At 31.6% G+C, this 12,966-nt stretch overlaps 1 protein-coding gene across 1 annotated transcript; it reads left to right on the top strand.

Annotated features, from left to right (window-relative positions):
- Positions 1-7,821: 7,821 nt before the first annotated feature.
- Positions 7,822-9,072, top strand: LOC133030403 (protein FAR1-RELATED SEQUENCE 5-like). Its single transcript, XM_061103140.1, has one exon. It carries the CDS (start codon positions 7,822-7,824, stop codon positions 9,070-9,072), a length of 1,251 nt encoding a protein of 416 aa, XP_060959123.1.
- Positions 9,073-12,966: the final 3,894 nt, after the last annotated feature.

Here is a 12,966-nt window from a genome sequence, read left to right on the forward strand (position 1 = left end):
AAATAGGTTGTGAAAATAAATTTAGGGGGGAAACCGAATTTCTTTGAAAATGTTAGAAAGTATATTAGAATTGGGGAGCATATTTCGTGCTGCCTCTCAAATATTTGCTTCAAAGTCTTTGGTGCACTATACTTATATACAAAAAAGTAGTGTCAATCAATCACAAGCAGTCCAATCAAATTAAAATAATATTTTATGTTAACTCTATGAACAGTTAAAAGTACAACACATAAATATTTCTCCCCACATGAATAAACCACATATACAGCCGGTTTAGTTTGGTTTAATGGAATTATATGAACTTTCTTATATTTTATGTTATGTCCAAATACACATGTTGGCCAAAATTAATAAACAGACTATGCAATACTTTTTCTGTATTAATTGAGTTTGCAATTTGTATGTTTATTTCTTTTAATCATATGACAACATGTATGTTAATTATTATAAATGTTGACCATACCGGAGTCCATACTCTCCAAACGAACATAAGCTGAAATATCATTTATACGGGGTCAAGTGTTGGGGTACCGGAATCACTACTCTCCCAACGAACTCACCGAATCCAGTTCGACCTGGGGTTGTACTGAGTGACACTCAACCATTGGTACGACTCACAATGTGACTTGCGGTGTTTACGGACCCGTTGACACACAATATGTACTGAAGTTAGCTTTGGGGTACCGGAATCACTACTCTCCCAACAAACTCACCGAATCCAGTTCGACCTCGGGTTGTACTGAGTGACACTCAACCATTCGTACGACTCACAATGTGACTTGCGGTGTTTACGGGCCCGTTGTGGCACAGTATGTAGTCCAGTTCGCTTTGGGGTACCGGAATCACTACTCTCCCAACGAACTCACCGAATCCAGTTCGACCTCGGGTTGTACTGAGTGACACTCAACCATTCGTACGACTCACAATGTGACTTGCGGTGTTTACGGGCCCGGTGTGGCACAGTATGTAGTCCAGTTTGCTTTGGGGTACCGGAATCACTACTCTCCCAACGAACTCACCGAATCCAGTTCGACCTCGGGTTGTACTGAGTGACACTCAACCATTCGTACGACTCACAACGTGACTTGCGGTGTTTACGGGCCCGTTGTGGCACAGTATGTACTCCAGTTCGCTTTGGGGTACCGGAATCACTACTCTCCCAACGAACTCACCGAATCCAGTTCGACCTCGGGTTGTACTGAGTGACACTCAACCATTCGTACGACTCACAATGTGACTTGCGGTGTTTACGGGCCCGTTGTGGCACAGTATGTACTCATTTCATCATGAAGCGTACCAGAGTCACTATTCTCCAGACTTTATTACTACAGTCACTTGTTCTCTCAAACTACTATTGTATTCGTAACATTATGTACTCATTTTAATATGTGAGAAACATAAAATGAAGAATAATATTAAAAGTATTTTTTTGTTACTTTTTTATATTTTTAAGCTATATTATGTTATTATATTATTTAAGATACCCTGAAGTTACTTTTTTTTTTTTTTAAATGTAACTCATATAATGTTTTAAATGTAACTTATTAAAATAGTTTTAAAAAAATAAGTTTATTTTTTATTTAATTTTCTAATTTCAAATATAAAAAATTTAAAAGTGGTAACTTGTTTTCATACATTAAATTTTATTTAAATTTAAATATTCTTTATTTATTAACAAAATATATAAAAAAAAAAGAAAAAGACTAAAATATTTTAAAAAAAAAATTAAAAAAAAAAAAGATAATGTTTGACAAGTTTATTATTATTATTAAAAAAAATATATTTTTACTATATATGTCATGAGTCATATACAAATAATAAATAAAAAAGTAATTGGCAAAAAAAAAAAAACGTACAAGCACTCAATTAATATATTTTAAAATTATTAAAGTGAGAATATGTGAATAGCTCATTATTTCAGTTTTTTAATAATAATAATAATAAAAGAGAAATTTTTTCTAACCACAATCAACCAAACCACAACAAAATCGATAATTTCGTTGGTTGGAATTACGTCTTCCAAGGAAAAGTTAATAGGGGGTTGGGTTTGTTCAAATTACGTTTTTCAAGGGATTGACAAAATCAAATTTGTCTTGGGGTTATACCACCTTTAGCCGTACCTAGGGTTATATTAATTATTATTTTGTAATATTTGACAAGACTACACTCAACAATCACATCCACAAGTACTATATATACCCCTCTACCTCTCCTTACTCCTTCACCTCTCAATTTAGTATTGTTTTCTTTCCTAGAAAACTCACTCCCTATCTGTAGACGTATGTATAGGGATAATATATAAAAAAAAAAGTAAATTATGTATTGTTGTTGCACCGAAGTGAAGATGTGTAAACAAAAGGATTGGTATGCACTACAACCGTGTGTTGTAGGTGCATCAAGGGAATTTCAGAAATTCAATCAATCATCTCATTAGAAATTTCGGTAATAACTCAACTATTTACGTCTATTTTTTAAAAAATTATATTATTACGAATTGTTTCTTAAAAATTTTATGTATGTGGTATATGTATATTCAGGAAACGTTGACGAAGGTTTCGGATGGGTGGAGTAGGGTGGCCCGAACAACTTCCAATACGGGCACCCAAATATGCCATCCAACCGAACCTAAACCTCCAATAAGGCCACCGAGGGATGAGTGTTATCTATCATATTTGACACAACGGTGCGCCATACTCTCGAACAAAATGATACGCGGGAGGCAAATGTCAGCGTTTTTACATTTTTAGGTAAAATTATTATTTTATTATAAAACCGTACTTGGGTGAGTTTTAAATATATATGTCACATCATATGTACTGTAGGAGTTTTTATTAACAAAAGACAAAAATTAATCAATTTTGTTGGGTTAATCCAAATGTTAATCCATTAGTTGGTTGTTCACTTTTATTATTTGAAAATTGTAATATTGAATACTTTATTGTAATCAAGAAGTGAGAAATTGTAATGTGGTTACTACAAATTAATTAGCATATATAAAAGATTTCTTTATTCTAATAACGTATTTCTACGTATGTCTTTCCAACCCTAAAATCAATTTTCAACAGTCACAGAAATAAATTATATGAAAATATGTTTGGAACGTATTTCAATGTACGTCAGAAGCTGGATCTCCCATATCTCAATAAGTTCAAGTTTGAATACAGTACGGTGCAATTATGTTTACTCAATATTTGAATTTAATGAGATAATAAGATTTTTTTTCAAATGTAAACTATAATTTCGAACATATTTATTCGTACATTACTTATTTTAATACATTTTGAACCATTTCCTATTTAGGACCACGTTTTTAAGTTGTTGGGAATTATTTAAAAATTGTCCAAATATTGTAATCTTCTTAACCAAGTATGGACTATTTCCTCTTTAATTTGTAGATACTAACTAAAAAAATCAATAGTTGTCTTATCAATATTTAATTTTCTGTGTACGTCCCACAGTGTACTCACTGACGTTAAATGGAGTATTTCCTACACTTTAAATAACGTACGTCAGCGATTTCACAGTGTAACATCAAATCAAACTGACTACATTCTGACATGCAGATCTCATGGGATTCCCTGATTTGAGTTAATTAATATACTATTTCAAAACACGAAACCTACCAGTAATTACTTAAGGAGATTTAATATTTGTTGGGCTCTAATATACTAATATGACATTTTTCTTATTAAAATTTGGACAAATCAATTAGGTCAGATTTAATAAATTATGATAGTAGTACCAACAACGATTATGATGTCAAATTTTAATAAATTATTCACTACTGAAATGAGTAGATGTCACATCACCTTTTTAAATTTCACCATTTAAACCATGTACTTATTATTACCATAACATTTAAATATTTAGGTGACAAAGTATTCATTAAATAATTACTCCTTCTGTGGGATCCGACCAAAATATTAAAAAAAAAAGTCATACATGTCACGTGAATTCTTCGAGTATTGTGCCAAATATTATAAAAAAAAAACTTGTTTTTATTATTTATTATAATTGTAGGGAATGTTCTATTCTATGTACCTTATATTTTGATCTCTATAAATAGACAAACATCCTACATATAGTTACTTTATTTCTAATAAAATAATTAGGATTAATACAATTAAGAGCACCATGATTTGATATCAATATATTATAACATTTTATGTTAATACATATAATACAGTTTCATTTTTTTTTTCTTTTTCTCAAAATTAATTTTATAATTCTAAATTTTAATGCATATGGTGCATGGGACCTCACATTTGATATTTATGTTCAATTAATATTGATTTTTTTTATATATATATTATTTTATTTAGAAACATTTTGTGTTCTTATTTAAATTTAGGCTAGTAAATTTAAATTAATACAACATTTAACAAAAAAGAAGGCAAACACTCATTTTGACAAATTATTTAGATGGTGTTTTGGCACTATAATTAAAAAATAAATTTTATTCTTAACAACTGAAATTTTTTTTTTAATAATACAATTATAAGTGTTTGACAATATTTTCAGAAGAATTTTTTTTTAAAAATAAAAATAAAAAAAATATAAAATTTTGAGAACACCAAAAAGTTATTTGTCGGAGTTTAATTTCATCAATTTTTTTTTCCAAATTACTTTATCTCATTATTATTGAAAAAAATTTTAAAATGCATTTCTTTTTTATGAATATATTTATTAATTTTTTTATTGAAGTTTATTTTCTAAGAAAAAAAGAAAGAATAAATAAATAATTTCTGTTTTTAGAAAATTACATCAAGCAAATATTTTTTAATTTTTGAAAACTTCAAAGTATGTTTTATATTATCATTATTTTAAACAATTTTAAAAAAAATAAAAACAAAACCAGAAAAATTCAGAGTGACTCCTCTTATTATTTAAGATTTGAAAACAATTTTATGTTTTTATAAACTCAAAAGGTGGGTCTACATAAAAATTCTTGATTTAGTTAAATATTTTCAAAAACAAAATCTGGGTATTATTTTGAATTTTAGATTGAAAAATAAAAACACTATTTTTTATGTTTCAAACCATGTACTTATTATTTAAAGATGGTGATGTGACATTTTTATACTGTAATAAATCAATTCACATCATTCATTATGTCTTCCATCTGTACTAATACTTAAAAGCATTTTATTTTTACTTTAATTCTGGAAATTATTATTTAAATCATAAAACCGTACGTAAATTTGTGTTTAATATAAACATGTCACATCACTTAGTACTTTCCCGATATTGCTTAGATTTTGTTTGTGGGATTTGATTCACCTTCTCCTTCTATTAAAATTGGTTAACTAATAAATGGGTAAATATTACCATTGTCAAAATTTATTAACTATTAAATGGTTAAATTCGGAAAAAGAAAACCAATATTATTACATCAACCCAATCACGTGTACATCAACCCACCAACCCACTATATAAGTAAAGGTTATGTCTATTTACTAAGCATTTTTATCAAACCCCGTTTTACTGTTACCTACATCAAATGGACCCTTACCAAAACTTCAACCCTTTTGAAACAAGTCCTCAAAAATCCCCACCGCATCCTTTTTCTTCCACAAGACCCGTAGGTACACCGTCACGGAGTCCAAGACTCCGTTCAGCGTCCATGTCAGGATGTCCTAACTGTGCAAGGCTCGAGTCTGTTCTCCACGAACACGAAAAAATTATAAAGAAGGCTCATTTACGAGCCACGGAGGCCAAGCAAGAGTCATACAAACTCGCGGAACATCTGTACCATTCAGCCCACGCCATGCAAGAAGCCAACACTTCAAGAGAAAAATTAGAGGGTATCATGGATGACATTCTCGACTACACCGAGGTGTCCATTCCCCACTACCCACTTCATGTGAAACAAGAATCACCAAGCACTACTCCAAGAGAAAGCCCTTCACGACCAAAGTCCCCGTTCAGAGACAATAGCCCTCCGTCTCAAAGGAAGTTCCCTCAAGTTATAGAACTTGATTGAACATCCGTTCGGTTTCAGTCGTGGTATTTTTCATATATATATACTGTACTTTTGTTACAACTCATCTCATATGGCCGTTGAATCAACTTTTTGTTAGGCCATTTAATGAGATTGAAGCACTTCTATTATATATCTACTTGTTTGTAACTTTACTATATTATTTTAAGTTTTTTTGCTTTCTGTTTGCAGTTGTGATTTCACAATGATTCACTTCACTTTTACTTCCACAATTAATTAATGAGGAAAGTGACATTAATACTCCAAAATAAACCAAAGTACATATTTCATAACAAATACTGATCGTACAACATTATAGCTTAAAATATAAAATAACATAACTTGGACACTAACACAGTGCATCATTTACTGTTTTTGGGAGAAGTATCCACTCCTCCTTTGTCCCCAACTTCTATATCATCTCCATTTCGGTCCTCACCTTTCTCAGTCGAATCTTTCACATTGTCCTGTTCGGGTGATTTAATTGCACCAGAACATTCACCCTCATCAAACAGTGAGCAAACAGAATTAAGGATAGCCTCTTCATCATTATCATCATCAGAATCCCACATGCAGGGAAACTCATTAACACAGCAAAGTTCTCTAACTTTCTGCCCAGTGAAGCATTCTCCCGTCTCTCCATGTAGACATAAAGCAGAAAAAGCTTCTATGAAAGATTCATAACGAATTATTTTTATGGACGCATCAGAAGTAGTGTTTTTGCTTACAGCATCTTCGTACGTACTATAGATACCTTCATTTGGTCCATTGAAAATAACCCAGTGTGGACCTGAACTCATACTTGATATATTGTAATGCTAATAACTAAGTTACAAATTAATTTCTCTATAAACTTGATGCTGGATTGGAAAACGTCTCAAGTGTCTTATATAAGTCGTGGAGAATAACCCTATAGTACGTTTTTTAGTTAGATGTACTCCATTGGGATGTACTCCATTGGGCAAATGTGATGTGTCAAAAGAGGGGTGCTTAAATCTCTGAATTACACAATTAAATACACGTGTAGGCGTACGTAGTATGGTCAAATGTCAACATTATTCATCAATCCCGTTTTTCCAAAAAACCTAATGTCCTACGGTACTGTTCTAACGTACGACGATGGTTTAACTTATAAGAAGATGTAGGTGAAGGGCCCATTAATATCAGCCCAACATAAATAAATCCCCAACATATATAAATCAGTAAAACTACCCATTCTACTAAAAAAAGTCATCACTTTAATACACGTGTACACGCATGGGGTTTTCATAATAGTACTGCGTTATCTTTGTAAAGTACAGGAATGGTTGAATTCATTAAAAGATGTTGGTATAGGCCCATTAATATAAGCCCAATGGATTTAAATGTGAACAACTAACCATTTATTAAAATTTTCTTCTTTTCTTAACATATTTTTTTTCAAAAACAATAAAAGTACAATGTTTTATTTCGGACGTACGAATATGGTTCAACTCATTGAAAAACTTAGGTGAAGGCCCATTAACATAACCCCAATCTATTTAAATCCCACCACCAAACCTTTCAACTCAATAACATCAACCCTTCAAATTTTTCGTCAAATAACCTTATTTCAAAATTACATGTGGAATGAAATTAAAACAATTTGTACTATTATACTGTTATGACGTACGAGAGGAGTTCATATTGTAATATTGAAGAGGCCCATTAATATCAGCCCAACAGCTTTAAATGTGATCACCAACTCCACACAACCCTATTATCTCAGCCTTTTAAACTCACAAAATCTAATTTCAATCCCCTCAGCACCCTCTACACCTTACTCCTCATCTACAATTCTTACAAATCAATAACAAGCCAACATGAATGACGAACACACTTATGAATGGGAAACCATCACAGCAGAGCTAAACATCATAAAACCAGTGAATGAGATTGAGATACAGGACGTGCTAGGCAAGAGTCTCGACAAACTGGAAAAATGGGAAGCATTCTACGAAATGTATGCGAAACGAATGGGTTTCGGCACAAGGAAAGACGATGTACGACGTTCTCATGGGGTCATTGTAATGCGGAGGTGGGTTTGTTGTTCAGAGGGTTCGAAAAAAATCGCATCACCGGACACACCAAGAAAAAAAAGACCTCATGATGTCACTAGAACCGGATGTCAGGCAGCATTGCGTATTTTACTCACACAACCGTGTAACACTTGGAAATGCAAAGAGTTCAGCACAATGCACAATCACGAGCTGGCTTCATCAAGTGAGGTACAATTTTTGAGATCATATAGAGTTGTCTCCAATGGGTTGCTTGCCCAAGTTAGGTCGATGAACTCCGTAGGAATTAAAACTGCCAACATAATGTCTCATGTTGCTTTGCAAAGTGGAGGTTACGAGAAAATGCCATGTCAACTTCGAGATGTGTACAACAGGGTTGCTGGTGCGAAGCGAGAAGAGAAGATAGAGACGGACTCAGAAGGGGCTCTGGGATTTCTTGATTGTCTCGCAGAGAAGGATCCTAATTTCTTCGTTGTCTATCAGGTTGACGACGAGAATCGCTTGGCTAACTTATTCTGGGCAGATGGAAACTCACGCGTGGACTATGTAGCTTTTGGGGATGTACTAGGATTTGACACAACCTACATGACGAATGAGTACAATAAGCCCCTCACTGTTCTCATTGGCGTCAACCACCATTTCAACACATGCATCTTCGGATTTGCTCTCCTCCTCCACGAGAAGCTTCCATCATATTCTTGGCTACTTCAAAAATTTCTAGAATGCCATGGAGATAAGAAGCCAAATGTTGTAGTTACTGACCAAGATGCGGCCATGAAACAGGCTATCGTTGAACACATGCCTGATGTTACGCACCGTCTCTGCGCTTGGCATCTCAATACAAATGCTTCGAAAAAGGTTAAAGATCCGATCTTCTTAAAAACATTTAAGGATCTCATGTACAACTACTACGAGGAGGAAGAATTTGAAGCAAGATGGTTAGACGTCATCCAAACCCAACAACTAACAGATAATGAATGGTGTCAAACAACATTCGAGTCAAGACAACAATGGGCAGAAACGTATTTAAGGGGTTCATTCGTTGCGTGTGAATGAGAACCACACAACGTTGCGAATCCATCAACTCCGCTCTAAAAAATTTTTTAGAGAAGAATTATTGCTTGCGTGAATTTGTAACAACCATAGATATGACAGTCTCAAAGCTCAGACACAACGAGACTGCAAATGACTTCAAAAGTAGATGCACTCGACCTCACCCACCTAATCCTACATGCTTGACCACTTACTACAACCAATGTGCTGAATTCTACACAAGAACTATGTACCACAAGGTTGCTTTGAGCGGCTTGATTTAGAGAATAACTATTTTGTCATAAGTCAGGAGCAAGAAGGAGAGTGGCAGATATTCACCATTGGAAAGTTTCAGCATCAAGAAGTCCAATGCCGAGTTCATTACTGTGAAGGCCGACGAGCACTACACTATAGTTGCATGCTCTATGAAAGTCAGGTGGTACCCTTGTAGACATTTATGGGCTACAATGAAACGATTAAACATGAGAAGAATACCCAATTCTCTTCTCATGAAGCGATGGAGCAAATCCGCGAAGACAAATCTCCACCTACATTTTAACCCGCCAAAGACAACCACAACGAAAGAATTTACGAGATGGCTAGGTTTGGATCTCTCGGTTCACCGACTTATAACTTCACTTTCTATGCGGCGAAATCACAGGACTCGTACAACCGAGCAAAGGAAGAGCTTGAACGGCTAACTCTAATGTTCAAGGAAGAATTTGACTTGAATTCCAATCCGGAAGGAGAGACGCCACAACCCGGAAGATATCGTAGCAACCCCAACATTATTAAAGACCCCGAAGTTGTGAGAACAAAGGGTACGGGAAATACCAGGGAAGGACCAAACGGGAGCGAATCCCAAGAAACTCAAGACATTGTCGCATTTGTCGCTCATCGTACAATGATTATCGACGGTGCCCAAATCGTCAACATAACACCGGATCTCAGGGGCAACCACCTCCAATCAATCAACCAGCATCTGACTCATTCAATGACCACTCCAACGCGTATTTCCCGGAACCGCCTTCCTCCACACAAGAGTCTTACTATGGTCATTCTTATAACTAGCTACTTTTAGCCATTGTTGTTTTAACGTTTATGACTCTACTTATTGCTTCAAAAATTCTACATTTATATACTTCTTGTTATGTTTGCTGTGTTTAAGGTAATTCTCTCATCTTCACCAAACCTCAAAATTATTATTGACGAACAACTAAATTATGCCTAGGAAAAAAAACTGAATCTTATAAGGTGAAAAAATATATTTTTCTGGTAATTTTTAATATACGAAATATTTACAATTACAAAATTACACCAACTAAAAACTCAATGTATAACAACAAATAATTTCATCACTAAAAAAAAAATTCTAAACAATATACTACGAAACGTAAATGAACGTACTCGGTACGTGAAATTTTGTACTCGGTACGTGATATTATGTACACTAATTTTACTAAACATCACGCAGAAATAAGTAATGTACACGGTACTCTATATAATGTACTTAATTACCATCCCACAAATACATATGATCTTATGAATGAAGGAAAATACCAAAATAGCCTTAATCCGACAACATGGACCCACTGCCTACAGTGTTTTCGTACCATCAACTGCCAGGAACAGTGAAGACTGATGTACCTTTTTGTACTCTAACTAACACAAACAGTACCATTTTGTACTTTTTCCGTACCTAATTATTTTATAATTAAAAAAATAAACTCCCAGCCGGTAACCACTCCTACAACAACCGGTTACCACTTACATTTCGAAAATTAAAAAACATTTAAAAGTACGGTGGGGCCCCCCTGCCGTACAACGGATTCCAATCCGTGTTTTGCATATATGGGCACAAAAAAAGCATAAATCTACAAATTAATTTTTACTATTTTTTTTATATATTTTTCTATAAAAATACAAATTATTTTAGAAAAAAATTAGAAAATAAAAAATAAATTCTAAAAAAAATAATAAAACATCAAATATAATGAATCGTAAATTTTATTTATATACATAAAATATCAATCAACATTATATACCTTAACGTTTTTGGTTTTTTTTTAAAAAACATATTATAATAATAATAATATAAAAATTATGACTCTGATGTGTAAGTTTTTGGTTTTTTTTTTTTTTTTTGAAAAAAACATAAGATACAATAATAATAACAATAATAATAAAAGAATGAGGTGTACGTGATACTTTAAATAATATTTTAATTACTTTTTACTATGTTTAAATTTTTTATTAAAGAATATTAATTAATTTTTAACAAAAGCCTACTTTGCATCTTTTTTTATAATGATAACTTTAATGTCAAGTATTCCATAAACTTTCTACTAATATTTTTCAATTGATGAAACGAAAAGGAAAACTCTAAATCCCGTACGAAAAATCAAACTTTCAATCTCAATAATCAGTAGAAACAACATCAAATTTCAAGTTCTCAAAATCTATAAAAATAAATAAATAATAAAAAAACGTATCTCATAAACACAAACTCAAACATTAGAACCCCAGTAAAACAATAAAACTCAAACATTAAAAACAAATATAATAAAATTCAAACCCGGAATTTAAAACACACATCAAAATAAAAATTAAACCATAAATGAAGATTTCTGCTACTATTTTTCGAATTCCGATATTTATTAGCAACAAATTTAATATTTTAAGTATTTATGTCTCAAATTTTTTAATAGTAAAATAAAAATTTCAATATAATTTTACTAAGTAATTATTATTAATTAAAATAAACAATTTATTTTTTATATATAATTTAAAATATTTTATATATTCGCCTCGAAGCGCGGGATGTTTATTAGTTTTTGATAAGCCAAACGTGACCAAAAGATTAGAAAAAAAGCTAATAAATAAAATATTTTTTTTGAGTTATTATTTTTTTAAAAAAATAAAATAAATAAAATAAACTAATTGGGAGAAAATAAATATATTTTATATAAATTTATCAATTAAATAATATTTATGAAGGTATTAAAAAAATTAAAGAAAAGAAAGAATTAAAAAAAGAACAAATAATACTTATTAAAAAATATTATAGAGCGTGACGTGCCTGATATATTTATTTTGTATATATATAGATAGATTGATTGATATTGGTGTTTAGTTTTGTTGATTGTTATGGATGAGATAATTAATGATTGACTTTTCGTTTATCCTTAAAATTAAAATATGTGATTAAGATATTACCAATTCATCAGCACCAAATTGAATATTAGTTATTCCTATTTGATAAGTCTGGCTGAAATGATAGCATGACGATGGCATATATAATATATGTTTTATTTATGACCATGTGTAATCAATGATTAGGTCTTATAATTAATTTATCTATTAAATCACGTAGTTTTTAACGTTTTTGGCATTGAAATTAGATAATTAAACAAGTGGTGTCTTTAGTTTCCAGAAGAAAAAAAAAACAAACAAAAAAAGAGGGGCGTCTTTAGTCACTAAATTAATTAATTATAAATTTATAATGAGATAATCCTAAAGGTCTTTGGTAAGCCACTTGGGATTACCTCAAATAATTGAATGTATGCAAGGCTGTCCCAAGCCAAATGATAATCTTGGACCAAAAACTTTAATTGGGTTTTATTTTAATGAGATGCAAAACAATTTTAAATTTGAAAACTAAGTTTTAGTAAATATTTTATTTTCAAAAAATTAAGAAAATGACTGAATATTATAATAAATTAGTTAATAAAAATTATAAAAAATATATTTACTAGATATTATTTTTTGAACATTAAATATATATAACAGTATGTGATATATCGTATCACTGAAAATTAATATACGTACTAATAAAATTTATCACAAAAAAATTATAACAATACTAAATTAATACTTAAAAAATATACATATCATACTAACAAAATTATATATACCACT

The sequence above is a fragment of the Cannabis sativa genome, chromosome 8, assembly GCF_029168945.1.
Source record: "Cannabis sativa cultivar Pink pepper isolate KNU-18-1 chromosome 8, ASM2916894v1, whole genome shotgun sequence".
Lineage (NCBI taxonomy): Eukaryota > Viridiplantae > Streptophyta > Magnoliopsida > Rosales > Cannabaceae > Cannabis > Cannabis sativa.